The sequence below is a fragment of the Capra hircus genome, chromosome 5 (genome assembly GCF_001704415.2).
Source record: "Capra hircus breed San Clemente chromosome 5, ASM170441v1, whole genome shotgun sequence".
Classification (NCBI taxonomy): Eukaryota; Metazoa; Chordata; class Mammalia; order Artiodactyla; family Bovidae; genus Capra; species Capra hircus.
In genome coordinates this window covers 82,456,198-82,482,840 of record NC_030812.1, presented here as the reverse complement: position 1 = coordinate 82,482,840, position 26,643 = coordinate 82,456,198, and the positions used below count along the sequence as shown (strand labels likewise).

The following is a 26,643-nucleotide window of genomic DNA, read 5'->3' as shown; positions in this document are numbered from 1 at the left end:
TTTTTAAAATAAGTTTTTTGATAAGTAATTAATCCTGAAATGCCAGTGCCATTGTAAACAAACAAATCTAAATGTTTTCTTTAATTAAATCAATCTTTATTACATGTCATAAACTTTAACATTCTTTTTTAAAAACAGCAAAGAAATAGGAAGATGACCATGGGCAAACAAATTGTAGACTGACTGAGGATTTTTATTAAACACAGGAACAGTTGAGTTTTTAAAAACCCACAGGAAAAAGAATTGCATGTGATTGATTTTTAGTAGGGTAGTAATAACTTATAATCAATAGAAGAAATCAAGGCATTTGATTTGACCATATGAGAATGTAAAATTTTCTGTTTCACTTTATTTATGCAGCTAAATAAAATATCAAACACTGGGGAAACACAACAAGTAAAACAGAAAGATTGAGGTTTACATTATTGGAATAACTCCTTAATTTAAGGCAATTATCTAACTCCTTGTTAAATAAATAGGAAGAGGACAAGTAGCTCATACACGGGAAGGTTCAGTCAAAGAAGGATTACATAACCTCAGGAAGATATCTTTACAAATGTTGGCAAGGCTGCAGAAGCTGGTTCAATTATTTATGATTTCTAAAATGACCAGAAAAAACGTTTTTCTTTTTTTTAACCTCAGAAGTTATCCTAATGAAACTTTTTTTTAATTAATAGTTTGCAAGTTGAGCAAAAGGGCTCAGGCAAGTAAATATGACTTCTTATAGTCAGTGGAGAGTGATGTTATGAGTAATACTCTGATCGGGAAGATGGTGGTACCATGAGATGTCATGTGTCTACACTGCTCAGTGCAGTTCAGTTCTGTGAATCAGTAAGCCCATGGTCATGAATGGTGGTAGGACTATGCTGTATTAAAATTTGTCTTGGTAACATTTACTTATTAGAAGAAAAGTTAAGATTTGTTTTCTTAACAGTGTTTTTTCCTCTTTCTAGCTGACTACGCAGTCTCTCCTTTTCCGCGCTTTCGTGGCCAGAGACATGACCTGACACCTTGACGCCCAGTCTCAGGGCCCTCGGGTGACTGGCTGGGGCACCATGGAGCTCAAAGTATGGGTGGACGGAGTTCAGAGGATTGTTTGCGGGGTCACCGAGGTCACAACTTGCCAGGAGGTTGTCATAGCCTTAGCTCAAGCAATAGGTAAGTGAACTCTGTGTGTCTGAGACAGACACTTATGCCTACGCTCTCTGCTTTTGTTTCTGTTTGTTTGTTTCAAGGATAGGAGTCGTGTGGGTTTTGTTCATTTGGTTCCATGATGCACCGCTCAGGCGTGCTTTTACTGACTGCTGCCCCCGTGGCCCGCTTAGGTCAGTCTGTGAAGACACTTTTCTCTGCCTCTCCTGGACTTCACTCATCTTGAGTCTAGAGTCTGCCCTGTCTTTTCTTCTCCTGATGTTTATCCTAAACAACAATTTCTGGAACTGAAAATGTTTTCTTGAGCCAAAACATGGATTTCAAGTTCCCAGACCCTTCATTAGGGAAAATGCAATTTACTTATTATTCTGAATACTTATAGAAAAGAAAATTAACAGCAAATTAAATGACATGTTTCTTCCTGTTAAAAGTACAGGACGATAACATGCACTTTTTAAATTTTACACAGTGAAGGTGAAGTTGTCAAATCCATGCTTGCTGGCTCCATCTTATCCACTTACCATGCTGCAACTTTTCTTCTTACTTATTCTCAATTCATCTTTATCATATTTTATGCATATATTTTAGTTGCTGTAATTCTTTTTGGAACATGATGAGCGCATAAACACCTGTACCAGTAAAGCCAGTGATGTGGGCTAAAGTTTGTATTTGGATCTTAAATCCATCACTTAGCAAACATGTAGAGTTGGCCCTTGAACAGCACAGGTTTTAACTGTGAGGTCCACTTACATGTGGTTTTTTCCCCAGTATTAAATCCTGCTCTACTACCCAGTTCAAGGTTAGTTGAATCCATGAATGTGGAGGATCTGCAGATAGAGGGGGCCAGCTGACTGTAAGTTACTTGCAGGTTTTCAACTGCGTGAAGAGTTGGTGCCCCTACCCCTGCATTGCGCGCTGTGCTCGGTGTCATGCTGGATTTTATTGGAAGCATGTCGAGCTAGCTCAGGCTGAAGACAAGTCACTGTTACTGTGGCACCTTTGCATCTGGTAGAGGTGACTGTCGCCCAGCTTTGTGGCAGGTGCACTGTTCGAAGTTGTCAGTGTCCCTGTGCAAAGACAGAGGCTTTCCTTTAATGTTGACGCCTTTCGATTTTTCCTGAAGCACTGTATAGCACACTCATATATTAAAACAATGCTGAGAGTGCTAGGCTTTCACATCCCGTGAAGTTTTCTTACATTTGGCACTGCTGTTATGTTTGTAGACATAAATTCAGTTAATAGAGAGGAGGAAATTAAGGCATTTAATTTTATCTCATATTCTTTGCAACTTAGTCCTCGCCCCCTTTAAAAGCCTCACATAATTTATTTGGAATAAATGTTTAGTATTGTTGGTTTATTATCTTTCTTAGTGAAAACTAGAATTAGCAAGTATCAAATCTAAGTTTCTTTTGTTATATTTGAGAATCAAGCCATGGACAGTGGTTAAAAAACAAGATGGAGAAGGCAATGGCAGCCCACTCCAGTACTCTTGCCTGGGAAGTCCCATGGACGGAGGAGCCTAGTAGCTACAATCCGTGTGGTCGCGAAGAGTCAGACATGACTGAGCGACTTCACTTTCACTTTTCACTTTCATGCACTGGAGAGGGAAATGGCTACCCACTCCAGTGTTCTTGCCTGGAGAATCCCAGAGACAGGAGCCTGGTGGGCTGCTGTCTATGGGGTCGCACAGAGTCGGACACGACTGACGTGACTTAGCAGCAGCAACAGCAGTTTTTAGAAAAGTCAGAGCAGTTGGAGACTATAGTAAGCTGCCTTTGTTCAATTGGTAACCATGTTCTCTACACAGAATTTCAAGGGGAAGCTGTCCAGATGTACCAGGTGTGTGTGTACTTATCCATTTGGACTGAAGAGGATACTTGTTTGTGGACAAGCTAAAAAGAAGCTTTAACTGAACCTGTCCCCCAATTTTGCTTTCTCAGTAACTCAGTCCAGAACTATTTTGAAAAGTTGACAACTTGAGTACAATAGACTTTATGACATTTTTCCATACCTGGCTAAGCAACTCTTTTTCTGATTCATAAATACTTCATTGAATTTAGAATTCACCTGAGAGATGATTCAACTGTTGATCCCCGCTTCTGTTGTCCCATGAGATTTTCTCAACCTCGTGTTCAGTATGCTTCTGATACACACTTAGATATTTATCTCCCTTGTCATGAGAGTTATTGATACTCCAAGTCTAAACATTAGATGAAGATGTTACTGTATTTTGACCTTATTTCTACCATAAAAAATAATAGAGGACTTATTATTTAGGGAAATTTCTGCTCTAACAAACACCTGGAGAAATTTCTGTGGCTTCACATAGTAAAAGTTTAATTACAGTAATAGCAGCATATGGACTGAGCAAAACTGCAGATGTTTCTAAAAAATTTATAATGAAGCAACCTACAGAATAGCCTCTTGGGTTTAAGTCCACTTATTTGCCTCATATAGGGGCACTATTGGAGAAGGCAATGGCACCCCACTCCAGTACTCTTGCCTGGAAAATCCCATGGATGGAGGAGCCTGGTGGGCTGCAGTCCATGGGGTCTCTGAGGATCGGACACGACTGAGTGACTTCACTTTCACTTTTTACTTTCATGCATTGGAGAAGGACATGGCAACCCACTCCGGTGTTCTTGCCTGGAGAATCCCAGGGACAGGGGAGCCTGGTGGGGAGCCTGGGTCGCACAGAGCTGGACACGACTGACGTGACTTAGCAGTGGCAGGGGCACTATACATATGATTAGGGATTATTGAGTTTTTCTGGATAGCTAAAATTGCTTTCAGGAAACCATCAGGATATAAAAACATGTACACAATGGAAATCTGCAAATATATATAACAGCTAACAGTTTCTGATGCAATGTTGTTAATAGTGATCAATCAAATTAAGTTAGAAAAGAGCTTAAGACAAACCATAATTTGATAAAAGTTTTTTTTTAATATTTATTTGGCTGTATTGGGTCTTGGTTGCTGCAGGCAGGATCTTTCTTTGCAGCACACAGGCTCCAAGCGCGAGGCTTCAATAGTTGGAATGCATGGGCTTAGTTGCCCTGCAGCACGTGGCCTTCTAGTTCCCCAACCAAGGGTCGAACCCATGGCCCCTGCATTGGAAGGCAAACTCCCAACCACTGGACCACCAGAGAAGTCCCTTGATAAAAGATTTTACGTGTTATCTTCTAGTATAGCTGAAAATCCTTTCTGCTCTGATATTTGACTACTTGACAGGTTATATTTGGGTGGTAGAAATCGAACACTTTCTAAAATTAAAAGACAGTAACTAAAAGTGAAACCACAACGACACACTTAATTGGTATGAAGTGATTAAACTGCCCAGCAGGGTTGCACTGTGTTGGTCACTGTACACCCTGGGCTTTCTGAAACATTCCCAATCATAAATATTCAACCTTGGTTTTCCCATATACTATCCCAGAAATGCAGTTTGAACTGCTTCTCAAAACTATACATGAAACAGAAAACCTTTGACAACTCATCTGTCTCAAGTTATAGTGGAGAAAATACATTTGCCTTGGTAAAATCACAAACAAAAAATATGAAAAGAAGATACTTCTGCCCTCAAGTAGCTTAGAACTTAAAGTACAGCTTACAAAAGATTAGAGAGGAAGAGAAGAGGAAGAAATCAATGAGACTAAGGGAAAGGGTTTCTGATTCATATTGCTTTGTTGCCTGGTGCCAGTGAAAGTACTGAAGATTCAGAATTTTTCTCTGTTCCCACTTCTTGTCCTCATATCTTTTTCATTTGGGGCCAGTGAAAGTGAAAGTCGCTCAGCCATGTCTGACTCTTTGCGACCCCGTGGCCTATACAGTCCATGGGATTCTCCAGGCCAGAATACTGGAGTGGGTAGCCTTTCCCTTCTCCAGGGGATCTTCCCAACCCAGGGATTGAACCCAGGTCTCGCGCATTGCAGGCAGATTCTTTACCAGCTGAGCCACAAGGGAAGCTCTTACGGGCCAGAGCTAGCACTTTTAATAGAAACAAATTGATTGGAGCTTGGGGCCCAAGGTGGCATGGACTGTTCTAAGAAGTCACGTTTCTTAGAGATTGCCCGAACAGAATCAGTTCTCACACAAACACATTTTATACTGAACTCTAGTTTTACTATTTGCTAATATTTCTTTCTCTTCTCTGAAAGTTCCTTCAAAGTGTGGAGGTCCTGCTTGTTTTTCTTATACCATTGCTTTTCCTGAAGCAGCTGCTTGATAAAACAGTTTCTAGAACAGTGGTGCCCCATAGACCTTTCTGCAAGGATGGTGATGTTCTGTGCCTGCAGGTCCAGTGCGGTAGCCTTGAGCCACATGTAGCTATTATCTCCTTGAAGTGTGGCTAGTGTAACTGAGGAATTGAATGTTTAATTAAAGTTTAAATGTGGCTCGTGGCTGCTAGCTATTGTAGTAATGTGACTAATTGCTATCTAGACTAAAAATATCAAAACCCTAGCTTTGTGTCCCATCTATTGCCCATCCTCAGATTTCTTCCTTCTCATCTCCACAAATGAGGATGCTTGCCTTTTTTTTTTTTTTTCAAATAAAAAAATTTAATTATAATATTAAAGGATGAGCTAAAGGAGGAGCAAGGGGAAGAAAGAAAAACAGGAAGAAGTAAAGATAAAATGTGCATCAGCAAGCAGGCCCTCCTGCATCCCCTCCCACCTCAGACTGCAGGCCTAGCCCCAAAAGCCAGCAAGGGGCTCTCTGCAGAACCCTGGGCAAGGTCTCACAGACCTGCCTCACGACCTCCACTTCTTTCCCCGCCTTGCAGGTCCTGCCTTCACTGTGGTGGGGCCAGAGGAGCCCAAGGGCCTCCTCAATTCAGTTCAGTCGCTCATTTGTGTCCGACTCTGCGACCCCCTGTCCATCACCAACTCCCAGAGCCTACCCAAACCCATGTCCATTGAGTCAGTGACGCCATCCATCTCATCCTCTGTCGTCCCCTTCGCCTCCTCCTCTTTCCCAACATCAGGGTCTTTTCAAATGAGTCAGCTTTTCGCATCAGGTGGCCAAAGTACTGGAGTTTCAGCTTCAACATCAGTCCTTCCATTGAACACCCAGGACTGATCTCCTTTAGAATGGACTGTTTGGATCTCCTTGCAGTCCAAGGGACTCACAAGAGTCTTATCCAACACTACAGTTCAAAAGCATCAATTCTTCTGCACTCAGCTTTCTTTATAGTCCAACTCTCACATCCATACATGACTGCTGGAAAAACCATAGTCTTGACTAGATGGACCTTTTTTGACAAAGTAATGTCTCTGCTTTTTAATATGCTATCTAGGTTGGTCATAACTTTCCTTCCAAGAAGTAAGCGTCTTTTAATTTCATGGCTGCAGTCACCATCTGCAGTGATTTTGGAGACCCCCAAAATAAAGTCTGACACTGTTTCCACTGTTTCCCCATCTATTTGCCATGAAGTGATGGGACCAGATGCCGTAATCTTAGTTTTCTGAATGTTGAGCTTTAAGCCAACTTTTTCACTCTCCTCTTTCACTTTTATCAAGAGGCGCTTTAGTTCTTCTTCACTTTCTGCCATAAGGGTGGTATCATCTGCATATCTGAGGTTATTGATATTTCTCCTGGCAATCTTGATTCCAGCTTGTGCTTCTTCCAGCCCAACATTTTTCATGATATACTCTGCATAAAAGTTAAATAAGCAGGGTGACAATATATAGCCTTGATGTTCTCCTTTTCCTATTTGGAACCAGTCTGTTGTTCCATGTCCAGTTCTAACTGTTGCTTCCTGACCTGCATACAGGTTTCTCAAGAGGCAGGTCAGGTGGTCTGGTATTCCCATCTCTTTCAGAACTTTCCACAGTTTGTTGTGATCCACACAGTCAAAGGCTTTGGCATAGTCAATAAAGCAGAATTAGATGTTTTTCTGGAACTCTCTTGCTTTTTCGATGATCCAGCAAATGTTGGCAATTTGATCTCTTGTTCCTCTGCCTTTTCTAAAACCAGCTTGAACAAATGGTAGTTCTCAGTTCACATATTGCTGAGGTCAAAATGACCCCACCTGCACCTCAGAGACAAGGGGCTGAGCCCAGAATTGCAGACGAAGTAACACTTGCTTTTGGAGAAGGCACTAGCACCCCACTCCAGTACTCTTGCCTGGAAAATCCCATGGATGGAGGAGCCTGGTAGGCTGCAGTCCAGGGAGTCGCTAAGAGTCGGACACGGCTGAGCGACTTCACTTTCACTTTTCACTTTCATGCATTGGAGAAGGAAATGGCAACCCACTCCAGTGTTCTTGCCTGGAGAATCCCAGGGACGGGGGAGCCTGGTGGGCTGCCGTCTATGGGGTCACACAGAGTCGGGCACGACTGAAGCGACTTAGCAGCAGCAGCAGCAACACTTGCTGTTAATTGCTTAGATCTAAAATCTTTGAATTATCTTTGATTATTTTCCTGCCCTAGTACCGTACAGCTAATCCATCAACAAGTGCTGCCCATACTACCTTCACTGTATATTCAGAATCGTGTTGCCCTCCCCATAGCCACTAATGCTTGATATAAGCCTCCATCATGACTCACTGAGATTTTTGCGGTGGCCTTCCAGCCCATTTCCCTGTATCATTCTGATCCCCTCCAGCCTATTCTCAACAGATTTTAAAGTAATACTTAGAAAATGCACATTATCATCAGTGTTCTGCTCAAAATCCCTTAATAGTAACCAGACTCACTCAGAAAATTTTAAAGTCTATGCACTCGTCTTCAGCACCCTAGATGAATCCCTGCTTTACCCACAATCTCACTCACTGTTGATTGCTTTCCTCTTAAACACTGGTGAGACATTTCTGCCTTAGTCTTTGTATCTGTTCTTCTCTCTGCTGAGAATACTGTGCACCCAGATATCTTCCAAATTCACTTCCTTGGCTCACTGCTTAAATGTCATCTTTTTAAAAATATTTTTTAATAGTTTTACTTACTTATTTATTTTTGGCTAGCACTGGGTCTTTTTCTTTTAACTTTTTAGTTTGTATTGGAATATAGCTCAGTTGGTAAAGAATCCGCCTGCAATGCAGGAGACTCCAGTTCAATCCCTGGGTTGGAAAGATCCCCTAGAAGAGGAAAAGGCTACCCACTCCAGTATTCTGGCCTGGAGAATTCCATGGACTGTATAGTCAATGGGATTGCAAAGAGTCGGACACAACTGAGCGACTTTCACTTTCACAGCTGATTAACAATGTTGTGGTAGTTTCAGGTGAACAGCAAAGGGAGTCAGCCAAACATATGCATGTATCCATTCTCCCCCAAGCTCCCCTCCCATCCAGGCTGCCACATAACATTGAGCAGAGTTCCCTATGCTATACAGTAAGTAGGTTCTTATTGGTTATTCATTTTAAATATAACATTGTGTACAATTTCTTTTTAAATTCCACATATAAGGGTTGTCATAGGATATTTCTCCTTCTCTGACTTTCTTCTTTCAGTATGACAATCCCTAGTATATCCATGTTGCTGCAAGTGGCATTATTTCATTTTAATGGCTGAGTAATATTCCATTATATATACGTACGACATTTCCTTATCCATTCCTCTGTCAGTGGACATTTAGGTTGCTTCCTTGTCTTGGCTAATGTAAACAGTGCTGCAGTGAACACTGGGGTGCATGTATCCTTTTAGATCATGTTTTTCTCCAGATATATGCCCAGGAGTGGGATTGCAAGGTCATATGGTAGCTCTATGTTGGGTTTTTTAAGGAACCTCCATACTGTTCTCCATAGTGTCAGTACCAATTTACATACCCACCAACAGGGTGGGAGGGTTTCCTTCTTTCAATACCCTCTCCATCATTTATTGTTTGTGGATTTTTTGATGATAGTTATTCTGACTGGTGTGAAATGATATCTCCTTGTAGTTTTGATTTGCATTTCTCTAATCATTAGCCATATGAAACATCTTTCATGTACCTGTTGTACATGTTCATTGGAGAAATGTCTGTTTAGATCTTCTGCCCACTTGTTGACTGGGTAGTTTGTTTTGATGCTGTTAAGCATCATGAGCTGTTTGTAAATTTTGGAAATTAATCCCTTCTTGGTCACATCATGTGCAAATATATTCTCCCAATCTGTGGGTTGCTTTTCATTTTGTTTCTGTTTCATTTGCTGTGCAAAAGCTTTTAAGTAGGTCTCTTTAATGCTGTCTTATCCCAGAGCCCCTCCCTGATTGTCCATCCATGCATACCTGCACATACGTATCCACACACATGCGCATACTCCCCATCTGCCATACTCTATTTTTCCCTATTGTACCCCGATACATTACCTATAGGCCACAGTCCATTATCCACATTTTTGAAACCTAAAAAATTCTGAAACCCTAAAGTTTAATCATAGTTTGTTAGCCATACCTGTATACCTTGAACTCATTTGGGAGTAAAAACTGATCTGATTTGATATGAAGCTGAGGCTGTTTTTAATCTATATTTATTCAATTTGGCATGAAATTGATATATTTTACTTAAGAATTTTCAATATGTTTGACTGTGGACTTGCAGGATAGCACTCTGCTACCTTTCTGTCATCCAAAAAATTCTTAATTTTTAGCATATCTGACCTTAAAGCTGTTGGATAACGGGCAGTAGACCTACATTCATTCATCCATGTGCTGAGTATTGCCTGCCACTGTTTGCTCATTCCTTATTGCCATAGCTTAAAACCGTGTCTAGCATGTAGCAGACACTCACACACACTTGTGAATAAATGAATGAATTTTTTAAAGTTTCTGTGAACTTGGTTGAAATTGGTGCAGGCTGAATTGTACAGTACAGACTGAACTTGGTGACCACCTAATGTCCTATTCATCTGTAAGATTATATGATACTTTAGAAGATAGAGAAAAGAATGTATCATCACATTTAAGTCTTAATTTCATATGCAGATGATCAATTTTAGAAAATTATGAATTGGTTAATTTTGTATCTGCTTACAAAGTGGCACTATCTATTGTAGACTGTTTTGAAGTTTAGCAAAACACAGGCAAGGTAAAAGAATCGCTTATGACCTTGCTTCCTACAAGTAAACATTATAAGCAGTGCTTTCTATGTTCCTACAGATGAGCTTTAAAAAAAAAAGATTTCACTCTCCATAAAGCTTCATAGTTAAAATCTCACTTTTCACTACTGAATTGGGAATTAAATTTTCCACATCATTTAATCCTCAGAACAGTCTTATGAGAAGAGCCCTGTTATGACCCCTGTTTTGGAGGTGATGGAGCAAGGCACAGAGATGCTAAATGACTTGCCCAAGCTCCTGTAGCTGGTAAGGAGCATCCTGGGATTCAAATCAGAAGCCTGGTTCAAGAACCCCACTGTTAACTACTGTTATACTGCATTATTTATATCCTCTATAATCCCAGTGGACAACTGTTAGAAAATATAGTTACCGACTGAATTACATTGAAGTGTTCACTAAAAATCTTTAGTAGTAAAATGTATGACTTTTTTATAACCAAGATCATCTTTTACAGTTTTTATATTTATAGCAATAGTATAGTGTATCAGCCATAATTCTAAGTATCTTCTATATTTTCCACATCCCTAAAAGATATTAACAAATGTGAACACATGTAATTCTCAACATGCATCAGTCAGGATGGGTAAGATTATGCTGCATTAATAAACAATCCCCCAAAACTTAGTGGTTTATATTGATGTGTTAGCTGTTATTTTGGTTAATACTATTTATGTAAAATAACCAGCACAAAGCCTAGCATATAGGGGACATACTCAGTGTTAATCATTATGAAATCAATAAATGTTCATTGCTTTTAATGGTAGTAAATTTGTAATAAAACCCTAAGTAAGTCCTAAGTTAATATGCTGTAATTCTGTGATTGTGTGATAGTCTCATCAACACACTGGGAAAACATACTGTGAATACTTTAAGAATGTGCTGAGTACACAGCTAGCTGACAGGCTGCACTGTGTCACTGTCATCATAAGAGTACTCTGTGGGAAGTCATCTTAATAGCGCGTGCAGGACCTGTAACTAAAATGACTGGCAAATTTGCAGAATACTTGCATATCACCAGGCAATTTATATATATATATATATATATATATATATATAAAACATGTATAGATATGTATATAATCTGCCTTCCAGTGCAGGAGACTCAGGTTAGATTCCTGGGTCAGGAAGATCCTTCTGAGAAGCAACCCACTCCAGTTTTCTTGCCTGGGAAATCCCATGGGAGTGCCATTCCCTTCTCCAGAGGATCTTCCCAACCCAAGGATTGAACCCAGGTTTCCTACATTGCAGGCAGATCCTGTACCACCTGAGCCACCAGGGAAAAGAGAGAGAGAGAGAGAGTGTGTGTGTGTGTCTGTGTCTGTGTGTGTGTCTGTCTATGTGTGTGTGTGTTTCTGTGTCTGTGTGTGTCTGTGTGTGTCTCTGTGTGTGTCTGTGTGTGTGTGTATCTGTGTGTGTGTCTGTGTCTGTGTGTGTGTGTCTGTGTGTGTCTGTCTGTGTGTGTGTGTCTGTGTATCTGTGTCTGTGTGTGTGTGTTTATATATATGATACAGTGTAAGTTCTGTTACAGAGCAATGTTTATTGTAAGAATTCTAAGCCGTTACGGAATGAATTAATTAGGTTCACTAACTAATTTCAAAATGTTTATAACTCAAGGGGCAAAGTATTGTCAGAAAAACTGAGTCAGACAGCATAGATTTTTCACTACAGATGTAGAATAAGTCCAATGTTAACTGAATAATATGTCCAGAAATAGGATATATTAGCATTAAATTCATAAGAAATCAGTACTAGGTCTCTGTCATGTTCTTTTCAAGAACATACATTATTCATCTTTGGAGTAAGGAGAATTTGATACTGGAGAAAAAAATCAAATGTCAGTTAAAACTAAAATTTCTGCAGAGCATTTATAATCAGGGTGTTTAATTGAATATATTCTCATGGCCTGACACTATTTCTGATGAATGTATGTTCAGTGTATATTTGTTGAATAAATAACAAGATGTGACACTTTTAAATGATGATTTTACTTTTTGTCTCTAAGAAATTTCTTAAAATTGTTTCTAAAACAATAGTTGCCACTCTTTTTAAATTGTTGAAATAAGGGCATAATGCTTCTGGATGACTCATATTTGAATATTTGAGTTTATATTTGGGTATATATTTCTAAAACTTCATATTACTTCATAGTCTTGTATTCCGCTTTAAATTAGGTGAAAGTCATCTGTTACCTCCTTTTAATGATGTCACTCATACAGTGAGATTCCCCTAATGCACTAAAATCTCTTTGTGATTTTCCTCATTATATGAAGTTAATGATTCTTGGGATTATACTCAATTGCTTCAACTCTTCTAAAGTGTAGCCAGTATTTATCATTACAGATTATAGCATTCAGACCCAGGTAGCCAAAAGCTTTAAACTACAAATGCCACAGATAGATAGATATTCCTTTTTATTTGTCTTAGGCTACATTGAGATAGTATACAAGGTAAAACTAAATGTATCCATTTAATAAACTGCACTAAAAGGAGTTCTGCAGGAAGAATTGGAATCTGTCTAAATGAAGTATTCAGATTCTGTAAGACCTTGCCAAGTATAGGTTTTAAAAACAATGATTATGGCATTTAACTCTTACATAAACTATCTAAAACCCAATTTCTATAATAAAATCAAAGTATTAATTCATTTACCTCTTAAAAAGCTTTTTTATGTTGCTGGATGTTTGTGTGTGTTTTTTGCCTAATTGCACTAAATATGCATTATTTAATAGAAAGGAAAAGCTGGCAGTAAAAGCAATATTAAATAATCTACCAAGGCATTCTCATGGAGTAGCAGTACCATTAAGCATTGGAAGAATCAGCTTTATATATAATTATGACTCAGTTACAGGCCTTAAGAATTTTTATTTTGTTCATACAGTATAATTATTCAGTTTTCTTTGTAAAGACACTTCATGGCCTGGTAGGATTAGAGAACATTCTACTGGTCTTGTCTAACCCTTCATATAAACTGGTGAGGACATGGGGTCCAGGTGGCAAGAGAGAGATCCTTAAAGTCGCTGGCAGACACCAGAGCCAGAAACACAAAGTGCTGTGATCTTTGAAGCAGAGTGTACATGTGGAACGGGTTTAACCTTGAAGATTGGTCATGTGGTTTTTCTGCGGGTAATTACAGTCATTTTTAACCTGAAAATCTTAAGAACATTTTTATTCCAGAAAGCCAAATCCAGGTTGCAAAGACATTTCAGTCTCCTTGTTTGCCCAGGTATTTCGATAATAGTAACAACTAATGGTGCTAGTGATAAAGAATCCGCCTGCCAATGCAGGAGGCACAAGAGACGTGGGTTCGATCCCTGGGTTGCGAAGGTCCCCTGGAGTAGGAAATGCAACCTGCTCTGGTATTCTTGCCTGAAAAACCCCATGGATAGAGGAACCTGGCGGGCTACAGTCCATGGGGTCGCAAAGAGTTGGACACAACTGAGTGACTAACACACTGACTGTCAGAACCTGTGAGGTGCTACTGCCCTCCCCATTGTAGAAGTGAAGAAATGCTGCTCATCCATTCAGTAATTTACCCAAAATTAAAACTCCAGTCTGTCTGTTTTCAAATCTTCCAAGTTTTCAGCTGCATCCAAAATTCGGGTTTCCTTAAAGATCATACACATATACTTAGAGCAGTGTCACTTTTCAGCTTTTGAATTGCATATGTGAGTGTTCATATATACATATCCAGATTTCCATTTATTGGACCAGTAGTTGAGGAAATACTGCTACTGGTCCAGAAGTTCATGAAATTAAAAAAGAAGACAGAGAAAATAAATCTGTAGCTGTATATGCCAGTATTATAATTGCTAGATGGCAGGGGGAGGTTTTTTGGTAATAATATTAACTATTAATGGATACTTTTTAAAATTGAGATATCCTTGATATATAGGGGCTTCCCTGGTGGCTTGGGGAGACCTGGGTTTGTACCCTGGGTTGGGAAGATACCCCTGGAGAAGGGAATGGCTACCCACTCCAGTAGTCTGGCCTGGAGAATTCCATGGACAGAGGAGCCTGGCAAGCTACAGTTCATGGGGTCGTAAAGAGTCAGACACGACTGTGCGACTTTCACTTTCATTGATACATAACATTAGTTTCAGATGTCTAATAGACATTGTTCACAAATTAATATCCATCTGACCCACACATCTTAAATGGAAATATTTAGGAAGTGTATTCAAACTAGTGACATAAAGTCTTCTGAATCTTTATCTTCCATAATCACTGTTATATTCAGTATATTTTAATATAAATATAATTTTATTCTATTTTTGTTCTTTAATGGTATACTTTTTGCCCTGTTCATTTTTTTTAAAGACTCTTTGAAGTTACTATTTATCAAAAGTGAACAGGATTTCTCTTCAGGTCCCGCTTTTCATATGAAGTTGTTTTGAAGGGTTGTTTTCATTGCGGTGATTTTTTTTATCTGCCACAGGTATACAGGAAGGTGAGGGCAGAGGAAAGGCCTGTCCTGTGCCTGTTAGCTGGGTAGCAGGCCCTCCATTGGCTCCATGTCTCCCTTCAGGAGGAGAAACAGGGGCCCCAAGCTTCCCAAGTCCTGATGTGCAGGGAAATCAGCGGGATTCACCAAGTAGACATTTGCTCGAGTTCTGAAGTTCTTCCTGGTTCCTGGAACCAGGTCCTGGCTTCCAGCAGGACTCTCTAGTGACCTCCTTAGTTTCAGCAGGAGGTCTTGCCCCAGACAAGGTCTGGGCAGTCAGACGGGAAGATAGGTTAAGATTCTCATTGCGGTTTAAAGTATAAAGATGATTTTCTAGAGCAAGTCTGAAGGGTATATGCAATTCACATCCCTTATTTTATGTGTTACATATCTTAAGGAGTTCAGTATCTTCGAGTGAAGTTTTAAAGGCATCATAGACTGGAATGTGATGCTTATTGAGAAGACCCAATTATCCAGTAGGTCCTCTGTTTGGAGGCATTATTTTAGCTATTACATATCCCATCTTGAAAATTTATTTTTGTCTTTTTTATCTAGGTCGAACTGGAAGGTACACGCTTATAGAAAAATGGAGAGATACTGAAAGGCACTTAGCACCTCATGAAAATCCTATCATATCTTTAAACAAGTGGGGGCAGTATGCTAGTGATGTACAGCTGATCTTACGTCGCACAGGGCCATCTCTCAGTGAGCGACCCACGTCGGATAGTGTGGCTCGAATTCCTGAAAGAACTTTGTACAGGCAGAGTTTGCCCCCCTTAGCTAAACTGAGGCCTCAGATTGACAAAACAATCAAAAGGAGAGAACCTAAAAGGAAATCATTAACATTTACAGGAGGTGCCAAAGGATTAATGGACATTTTTGGAAAAGGTAAAGAAACTGAATTTAAGCAAAAGGTGCTGAATAACTGCAAAACAACAGCAGATGAATTGAAGAAGCTGATCCGTTTGCAGACCGAGAAGCTCCAATCCATTGAGAAAGAGCTAGAATCAAATGAAATAGAAATACGATTTTGGGAGCAAAAATATAATTCTAACCTTGAAGAGGAGATTGTCCGCCTGGAGCAAAAGATCAAAAGAAATGATGTAGAAATTGAAGAGGAAGAGTTTTGGGAAAATGAATTACAGATTGAACAGGAAAATGAAAAACAGCTGAAAGATCAACTTCAAGAAATAAGACAGAAAATAACAGAATGTGAAAGCAAGTTAAAGGACTATTTGGCTCAGATTCAGACTATGGAAAGTGGTCTTGAAGCAGAAAAATTGCAACGGGAAGTCCAAGAGGCACAAGTAAATGAAGAAGAGGTTAAAGGCAAGATCGGTAAGGTCAGAGGGGAAATTGACATTCAAGGCCAGCAGAGTCTAAGGCTGGAAAATGGTATTAAAGCTGTGGAAAGATCTCTTGGCCAAGCCACCAAACGATTACAGGTAAGAACCTTTTTATAAAAAGAATTTTTTTTAATCTGTTTAAAAGAATATCTTTCGGCATCTTCTTTAATGATTATTCATTTTCCCTTACATTTAGAGTTAGAAACCTACCTTGGTTTATAAGTTCCTTAGAATTTCTGTGACTTATGACAATGCTAAATAGGAGACTAAACCAAAGATGAGAGCTGGAGCCACAGGTCCTTTTCCATGAAAGCAGCTTTCTTAACTGGGGTAATAGCAGCACTAGGAGGAGAAGGCAATGGCACCCCACTCCAGTACTCTTGCCTGGAAAATCCCATGGATGGAGGAGCCTGGTGGGCTGCAGTCCATGGGGTCGAGACTGAGCGACTTCACTTTCACTTTTCACTTTCATGCGTTGGAGAAGGAAATGGCAACCCACTCCAGTGTTCTTGCCTGGAGAATCCCAGGGACGGGGGGAGCCTGATGGGCTGCTGTCTATGGGGTCGCACAGAGTCGGACATGACTGAAGCAACTTAGCAGCAGCAGCAGCAGCAGCACTAGGTAATTGGAGACAAGAGATGAGAACCTCCGAGCAGGTGTGGACACTAATGATGAGGTCGTGAATCTGACCTCCTCCTTTTAACGGTAGGGTAACCAAAGCTGATCACCGAGAAGTGGTTCACAAAGGCTGTGTGGCTAGCTGTCTGTGTGTCTAATCGCCTCTCCTTTGTTGCTAACCACATCTTCTCTCCTCTCCAGAGGGGCAGGTTCCTCCCTGACTTTTTCCCATCTCTAAACCACATACAGGAACATTTTTATTTCACACTCAGACCATGATCACTCAGCTTATATTTCTTGGATGCCTATTCTTGGAAAGACAATGTGGTAGTAAATGTTATGGGAGTTGCAAAGAGGTATCTAACAGCCGAAATGAGAAGGAGACACAACTGATTATCAAATGTTTACTTAACATTTTTTAAAAGATTGGGGGGGGGGGGTATGTGGACCATTTTTAAAGTCCTTTTTGAGTTTGTTACAGTATTGCTTCTGTTTTAGTTAGTTATTTGTTTATTTTTAGTGTTTCAGTCAGGAGGCATACCAGGAACAGAAACCACACTTAACCGCTGCAGCGCCAGGGAAGTCCCTGGCTACTTACGTTTAAACTGAAGTTAAATAATACTCAATAAAGCTGTTTAAAAATATTAAATAAAGTTAAATTTCTGTTTTAGTCATATTTGGCCTCTTTTCAAGTGCTCTAGTAGCACATCTGTTCAGGGGCTCCTGTATTGGGCAGTGCTGGTTTAGAAGCTCTGTAATCATGGATCAGAGAGTGAACCATGAGGCTTCAGGGCACAATGGTTAGAAATTCAGACTGTGTGTAGTAACAGCATCTCCAAATAGCACCTGTGCACATTGGAGTTTGAGAAGAGATGCTTTAAAGGAGGGACAGTTCCACAAGCAGAGAAAGCTGAGGTTTCAGAACTGATAGGATTTCCTGTCTCTGCCACTCTTTACGGTAAGAGGCAGAACTACCACAAAAATTTGGAAAATCAGGAATTTCTCAGTAATAGAAGGTTGTTAACCTATGACTGGTCAGTATTGTACTGTTCTGTTCGGTCGCTCAGTCGTGTTCGACTCTTTCGCAACCCCATGGGCTGTAGCGTGCCAGGCTTCCCTGTCCTTCACCATCTCCCGGAGTTTGCTCAAACTCACATCCATTGAGTTGGTGATGCCATACAACCTTCTCATCCTCTGTCAACCCTTTATTTAGACACTTAAGGGTACATTTGGTAATGATATTGCCTTGATATTACATACTAATTTATGAAAATTGTTATTAGTAAACTCCACTTCCTGTGAAAAGTATCTGAGAATCAAATTACTCAGATATCTCCAAGTACCCCCTACACTCAAAGTAGCAAAAAACAACCACTCCTTTCTCTTTTCTCTTCCCTATCCTTACCAGATCCTTCAGACTCACCCAGCTTAGATAAGGCCCTCCTGCTTTTCCTTACAGTGCCCTAAGAGAAAAAGAGAAGAAAGTCCATCTGAATAACAGAATGTCTCTCCTTGCTTTTGGAGCTTTCTGGCCATCCAAACTTGGTCTCCTTACTTTAGAGCTCTTCAGTTCACAGACCTGCTTGTCAAGGATTTAAAAACCCCATAGTGGAAATCTTGCCTTCCTCGTGCTCTAACATAAATCTCAGTAAAGCATTTCATGAAAACTTAAAAATAGTTTAAAAAAAAAAACAAGGAGCCCGAATCTCATGAACCAAATGACTGTTAATTTTGCTGCATATTGTGAAGTAGTGGGCTTCCCTGGTGGCTCAGTTGGTAAGGAGTCTGCCTGCAGTGCAGGCAATACCTGGGCTCAGTCCCTGGGTCAGGAAGATCCCCTGGAGAAGGAAATGGCAGCCCATTCCAGTATTCTTGCCTGGAGAATTCCATGGACAGGGGAGCCTGATAGGCTACAAACCATGGGGTCACAAAGAGTCGGATACAACTGGTTGACTAACACTTATTATGAAGTAGATATGGGGAAGTATAGTTATGAAGAGCTTACCAAGATTGCTGTAAACACTGGGATAGATGGAATCCAGTATTTTATTCATGAAAGTCTGTAGACATAGATTTATTTCATCAGGTACATAGTGTACTCCTAGCAGAGGAAGGCATGACATTTAAAAGCACAAACTGAAGAAGCTGTAGTCTTTTATTTGTTTATTTTTTGGCCCATGCCACAGAGTGAGCTTGACCTCCTCAGCCCAGTATGTCAGTATAAACCGGGTTTGTTACAAGCACTCTTGTGAAAGTGAGCATCCCACCTTTAACCCTGTAGCAGGTGGACAGTGACCAGGATGTCTGTAGCTGGCCAATAATGAAATCCTCAAATTTTAGAAAAAATTTAACTTCCGTCTAGGACAGAGAACAAGAATTGGAGCAGTTGACCAAAGAGCTGCGGCAAGTCAACCTCCAGCAGTTTATCCAGCAGACAGGGACGAAAGTCACCGTCCTGCCAGCAGAGCCCATTGGAGTGGAGGCCTTGCATGCAGACACAGAAAGGGGTAAGCTTTGAGAAACCGCTTTTTAAAACCTTGATTTTCACTGTTAACTTTGAATAAACTGCTTACATTTGGTTGCAACATTCTCCTACTACTCAAAACTGATTCTTGGGTCACTTAAATAAATTTTTTCTGGGAAGAATCAATAATGTTTACATTATTTATTTACTTAGATGGGTAAATATCCTATCACTCATTCTAAACTGTTTCCTTGCAAACTTGTCCTGAAATATGTATGAGTCATGGTCTATTAAATTGAGTGGTAACTTCTCTTTGTTCCTAAGGCCCCTTCTTCCTCTCCTAAAAGTCTTCATTATTAATTTGTGCTGGTATTTAAAAGACAGTTCTAAATCTGCCTATGCTCATGATATGAACAACCCAGAAAGAGAGGCACAGTGCTCACCTATTTCAAAAGATCATGAACTCCTCAGATGACTGGAAACTATTTAATCAACTGAGAGTGTCAAGCAGACTCAGCCTGTCCTCTCACCCAGAACCTATGGGGGTGCAGTCATTACTCTGTATCACTTGGTTCTTGAGAACAGGGAAAGTTCTGATTTCTCATATCCAGGTCACTGGTGCAAACATCAAATGACGTTCTCTGTTTCTTGTTTAGAGGCATCATTCCAGTCCGGGTCTCTGAAGCGGCCTGGCTCCTCTCGGCAGCTCCCCAGTAACCTGCGTATTCTACAGAATCCTATCTCATCTGGTTTTAATCCTGAAGGCATCTATGTATAACATTACCTGTCTTCAGGGTAGAGATCCAGTAAAGGTACCAAGGACGGTGAAGATTCCTTCTTTGATTTTGTGCCAATGGTGAACGGAGGATCTGTTTCACAAGCCACCGCATCTTTTTTCTGTCCTAAGTTGCATACCACTTGGAGCCATACCCTGTGCACTGATGCTAAAGAACAAAGAAACTGTGTCTTCACACATCCACAGTGTTGACGTTTTTGTCCAGCAGCTGTAATGCCAAGCCTTCATTTTTATTTGTAGCATTTTGAGAGCATTAGGAAAGTATTATACAGTGTGCATACGTAAATAAAACCGTGACTTAAGAGTGAAGAGAAATATGTGACTGACTTAGTTTATTTATTCCATGTAATCAATTAATGAGTGAATGTTGATGTTTTAATATTTTTTATTAATACTTATCCTGTGACTGAATTACATTACATACCGTGTGATAATGACTTCGTGTGCATGTCGCCAGACTCCACGCATTGCTGATTTACAGCTCCACGAGCGTCATAGGACGCTCTGCCATTGTGAACCCATCCTAGCCACTGCTTAATTAGGTGAGAGAATTCAGGTTTTCTTTTTAATCTGAAGCTTAATCTTTCCTTTACAGTATTTCCAGCATAGGAATGACCACATACAAAAATGGAAATATTTTCATGAAGTAAATTTTATATATATGTTTAAAATGTTTGCAGTGCTTCAGACACTGTTGAATAAAAATATACTTGCTGAATATCTATCCAAACAGGCATGGGGTTTCCCACAACATGATGTGTTTTGTTTCTTCCCTGCCTTTTGTTTTAGTCTCATGGATCCTCAGAGTTGCCATAATAGACAAATTAGAGAAATCTGAGGATATTTTCAGGAAGGTTGCTTTAAGTGATATAATTTTTAAAATAACCCACTTTGTATGTATGGTCTATTGCTGAAAGCACCCTGGATAAGTTATTGCTTGCACATAATTTACTGTGTACATTATAAACGGTTGCAATTTCTCCAGTCATTTAGACAGAAAGTAGATTGGAGTTAGGTACTTTTTACTAAGGAAATAAAGTTAAATTCAATGTTTGTTTTCATTAATTTTCAGTTCGACTTTTACAGGACATGAAGCTCCCTTTGTGCATATATTTTCTTATTTATAAAACCAAAAATGAGTCAACACCTCTGACCTAACTGAGATGCACCAGATTATCTGGATGGATGTGGTCAGACACCTAGCCATTTTTACATTCCCTCTGATCAGAATTTGGTACAATATAATTTAGACTTTATTCTAAAATTAAAAATAGTTTTTAATTCTGAGGAAAACATATTGTCTGTATTATTGACATGCAACAGAATAACAGTGGGTTAGTATATTAATGCCATGGTAACAATAAAAAGATGTAAGTTATACGCTATGCATGAGGGCAACTTTGGATGTTTTAAACATATTTGACTTTTTTTGGTTTAATGAATGCTAAGAATGCTGCTATATTTAGGTTTCCAGTGAAAATTTTTAAGAATGGCTATGACAATATATAGAAGCTTCTGAACTGAAAGTAATAATGCATAGTTGCCTTTTCTAGTCCAGCTAAATGGCAGACCTCAACTAAAGATATTTTCTTTGGGTTCTTAGAATTACCAAGTTGACCTTGCCATTATACTGTTTTGCAAAAAAACTTGATAAATCAATGATTCTTACCTAATAACCACAACCTATACACATTTGCTCTCAGTTTGTAATAGTTATTTCATATCTATATATATTTAAAAATTAGAATTAAAAAATCAAAATAATTTGTAGATTTTCTGATAATAATGGTTTATGTATGCCTGATATATGCCTTATTTTTAAAAGGTTCCATTCTATACTGGGTCATTTTGTTATTGTTGTTCAGAGAATTGAGATCTTATTCACAAAGAAAAACAATTTTTATAAGTTGATTACATTCTATTTAAATCAAAATGTTAAACTGAAGACATATTAGACTTTGCAGTTTTTCATTGCAAAGATGCCTGGGCATACCATGAAAAACACAAAGTCAGGATCCAACTCAATTGTTGTCAATTATTATCAGCATTAACCTAATAACTTTAACAAAAGGCTGGCGGGATCCTGACAGTTCATCTGAATTTTCAAGCTGCCAAATAATCTTCACAGACCTAATTACAGATAGAAATACTATTTCCTAGATAAGAAGATTATATAAATGTGAATTTGATTAATACAACAAGCAACTGTACTTTTTAATCAGTTATATAACTTCTGGAAGTACATCTCTAAGAAATCTTTTCTAAGTCTTTTTTTACAATGGAGGAAAGAAAACTCATCTCCCTAGAACATCTTAAAAATATCTTAGTCTATTTCTGATCATTTTTATCTATTGTAAATATAATGAGTTAGATTCAGTACCACATCTTTGGATATATTTCAGAGAGAGGAAGTGGGCACTGGTATGTAAAAATACTAAATAGAAAATTTTGCATCTGGGGGAATATTCAGTTTCTGAATACTAAATTAGATTATAAGTTTTTTTTAATTATTACACTGAAAGTTGTTTTATTGTGATTTTCTACAGGTATTAAATACATTAGAAGATTTTTTTTTCCTTACCAAGGGATAATTTGAAATAGTATTAGTATATTTGACCCTTTGGAGTGTTTGTCATCCTCAGAGAATGATCTGTAGTGGGTTGCCTCAGTCCTTTTTTTTTCTGATGAAATATTTTGGTTAGCTTTTTTTTTTTTTTTTCCTGATGCATGGGGAATTTATATGTGAGATTTCAGTTGGTGTTAATAGGAGTTACCCAATTAATTAATTCCCTCAGCCATCACTGAGCTAGTCTCAAATTAACTGTAGATGAGAGCTAAAACAAGACTAAGACCGTAAAAACATAGAACTTATGGTGTGAAATGTGAATATTAACAATCTTTAAGCAGAACAAAAAAGCACTCACTTCCAGAACATAAATACATTTTGTACCTGCACTAAAAGAATATTTTCTTTGTGAATAAGAGCAAAGTGGCCTTTCAAGAAAAGAAACTTCATTTAAATCCACTTCTGTGAACACCTTTCCAAGTTAGAACTATAATAACAGATTGAAGAAATAACATGGAAAAGGAAAAAAAAACTCTTGACTTCAGGTGTGCAAAGGGCATGAGCAGATGGATGGTTCCCTGTGTACATTGCCTTTGAAAAATTGGGCCTTAATTTATATGTAAATAACAGTGCTGTGTTCACATCCCTCTTCTACCTAAAGTTGTCTTTATTAGTCCATATTGTATTAAAATTTAGCTCATTAAGTCTTACTTTTATATTATGTCAGTTGTTTTTTTTTTAAGTTGCATGTTTATGCTATTTGCTACAGTGTTTTTCAGTTTGGGTTGAAGGCCATCAGCTGTATGGAGAAGACAAAACAATCACTATTTATTCAGTATTGCTGCTTTACATTTCCAGAATAAGCTTTCGATGCCAGGACAGTGACTGCTTGAAAGCTGCAGGAGCTCTATTCCAATGCATTTTATATATTTTTAGAAACCAAATAAATGCAGATAACTATTTAGTATACTAATTATATTAAACCAGCAGAAATATAAAGGCAATAAAGTATATACATATATATATGGGGGGAGGGGAAAGGTTAAAAAAAATAGGTTTACAGCCAGACACAGTGATAAGCCCTAAATGTATTTCTCAATCTGTCTTTCTTTATTGACCCGAAGAGGATTTGAGTTGCTGCAGCTTTACACAGAAAATTGCCATGTTCACCTACTATGAACCCATAAGTATGCTTTTAGTACTGCTTTGCTTATGTACAAGTAAAATACCTGTAATCTGTATAATATGTAATTATTTCTTTTCTTTTGACTGTCATTTCAAAATGTATATTTTCTGATTGTTATCATGAGCTGTAAAACAAAGGATCAGTATCTGATATTCTCCCAAATAAATTTTCAGGATTCACCGGGGCATTACAATTGCTGGCTTGTTTCTTTAATATTTTAAAATATAATTTTATTTCCTTTTAAAAAATGCCCAAGAGAAAAGGTCTGCCTAGCAGTGACACAGAGTTACATTTTTTAAAAGTAATGTTAATTATTATAGGTAAGGCATTACCTGTTGCTGCCAAGATAGCTGCTTCATCTAAGTGAAACTGAATTAAACTAATATGCCTCACTTTTATTTCAAAAGTAAAAGAAAAATTTATTACTGTAGCTCTGTATTCCCAAATCTCTTTAAAACCACCAGTGAAAGGAAGAGAAAGAACAATTCAGGACTTCCCGCCTGGCCTGCCAGGCACAATGGGAGGTGTGTTCCACCATCCCGGAACTTTACGTAACTCATAAGTAGTTCACAGGGCTGTTGAATTTAGTCCTTCCAGATACCGAGGTACTTTCCTGAATCCCATGATAAAGCTGCATAATCAGTTGTACAATAACCAGCTTCTACATTTTAACCGCCTTTTTCTGTTACTGCACTGCTCGGCATGGGGGACCTTAGGCTACCCATGCGTCCTGCTCAGTCATGTCACTGCTTCCACCTTTTCCCCCTTCTATTTGCCCTGAAGTGATGGGACCAGATGCCATGATCTTAATTCTTTTAATATTGAGTTTTAAGCTGGCTTTTCACTCTCCTTCACCCTCATCAAGAGGCTCTCTAGTTCCTCTTTGCTTTCTGCCATTAGAGTGGCATCATCCACATATCTGAGGTTGTTGATATTTCTCCTGGCAATCTTGATTCCAGCTTGTAGTTCATCCAGCTCAGCATTTTGCATAACGTGCTCTGCGTATAGGTTAAATATAGAGGTTGACTGGCAGTAAACAGCCTTATCATACTCCTTTCTCAATCCTGAACCAGTCAGTTGTTCCACACAGGGTTCTAATTGTTGCTTCTTGACCTACATACAAGTTTCTCAGGAGACAAGATGGTCTGGTATTCCCACTTCTTTAAGAGTTTTCCACAGTTTGTTTTGATCCACACAGTCAAAGGCTTTAGCATAGTCAATGAAACAGAGGTAGATGTTTTTCTGGAATTCTTTTGCTTTATGATCCAGTGGATGTTGGCAATTTGATCTCTGGTTCCTCTGCCTTTTCTAAATCCAGCTTGAACACCTGGAAGTTCTTGATTCACATAATACTGAAGCCTAGCTTGGAGGATTTTGAATATAACCTTACTATAAGATATCTCTAGTCTAACCTTACGGAGAAGGCAATGGGACCCCACTCCAGTACTCTTGCCTGGAAAATCCCATGGGCAGAGGAGTCTGGTAGGTTGCAGTCCATGGGGTCGCTAAGAATCGGACATGACTGAGCGACTTCACTTTCATGCATTGGAGAAGGAAATGGCACCCCACTCCAGTGTTCTTGCCTGGAGAATCCCAGGGACAAGGGAGCCTGGTGGGCTGCCGTCTGTGGGGTCGTACAGAGTCGGACACGACTGAAGCGACTTAGCAGCAGCAGTAGCAGTAGTCTAACCTTACATGGGAGACAAGTGCAATCGTCTGGTGTTTCAAGCATTCTTAAGTACTACCCTTCCTGGGAATTGGGATGAGGACTGACCTTTTCAATCCCGTGTTTTCCAAATTTGCTGACATATTGAGTGCAACACTTTAATATCATCATTTTTTAGGGTTTGAAATAGCTCTGCTGGAATTCCATCACCTCCACTAGCTTTATTGACAGGAATGCTTCCTAATGCCCACTTGACTTCACACTCCCAAACGTCTGGCTCTGAGTGAGAGACTACACCACCATGGTTATCCATCATTAAGATCTTTTTTGTACTAGTTCTTCTGTGTATTCTTGCCATCTCTTCTTGATCTCTTATATTAGGTCTTTACCCATCTCTGTTTTTTATTGTGCCCGTCTTTAGATGAAATGTTCCTTTGATATTTCCAATTTTCTTGAAGAAATCTCTCATCTTACCCTTTCTGTTGTTTTCCTTGGAATTCTTAGTAATAAATGCTGCTTTTAAATAATAAAGTAAATCATAGACACTTTAAGCAAAGAACACAATGAGCTACATGCTGTACAGCCACGAACAGCACACAGGAGGCTGGGCAGAGCAGGGGTGAGTAGTATATACCAGGAATGCCCCACTCCGCCCAGAGGGGCAGTCACAGCACTGCCCGACTGCTTCCACACTATCTCCACCAAACAGCTTGCATCAGAACCCCAAGGACTAGACCCACCCGGGCCACCTCAACAGGTTAAAAAGGTCTCCTTTTTATTGAGCCGAAATAGATTTCCTTGCCGTTTCCAACTTTCCCTAAGACCCAGATAGAAGAAACAATCTTTCACCAATGTGACGGCTCTTCAGATATTTGAGGGCTTTGCAGGAGTGGTAGAGAATCCACCTGCCAACTCACCATCACCTACAGGAGATGTGGGTCTGATTCCCAGGTCAGGAAGATCCCCAGAGAAAGAAATGTCGACCCACTCCAGTATCCTTGTCCTATGGACAGAGGAGCCTGGCCGGCTGCAGGTCATAGGTTTGCAAAGAGTCAGACATGACTGAGCAACTGAGCACACACACATATTTAAAGGCATCTCTTAGGCCCTCAAGTGTTCTCTTTCCCAAAGTTTAAATAGTATATTTTCCAGTCTCCACACTTGAATGTGGCAAAGAGGACTGAGCACAAAACTCCATCTGTGATCTGACCAGGTCAACATGGAGGAACTTGATTCATTGTTACGCAGCCTAAAACTCAACTTGGTGGGTGCTTACGTTTTGGTGAACTTTGTCTCATTATTGAATCATAGAGCTGAAAGTTGGCTAAAATCCTGGTTTTGGGTTTTTTTACATTTGCTGCTGCTAGCCAAGTC

General features: G+C 39.3%; 1 protein-coding gene across 1 annotated transcript in view; it reads left to right on the top strand.

The window, feature by feature from the left end:
* RASSF8 (Ras association domain family member 8) overlaps positions 1–23,796 on the top strand; it is a 134,259-nt gene extending 110,463 nt beyond the window's left edge. Inside the window, exons 3-6 of the mRNA XM_018048384.1 lie at positions 954–1,158; positions 15,183–16,072; positions 18,954–19,098; positions 19,712–23,796. Of these exons, the coding sequence (XP_017903873.1) occupies positions 1,056–1,158; positions 15,183–16,072; positions 18,954–19,098; positions 19,712–19,833 (1,260 nt within the window). The 5' untranslated portion in view covers positions 954–1,055 and the 3' untranslated portion in view covers positions 19,834–23,796. The remainder of the gene's footprint in view (positions 1–953; positions 1,159–15,182; positions 16,073–18,953; positions 19,099–19,711) is intronic.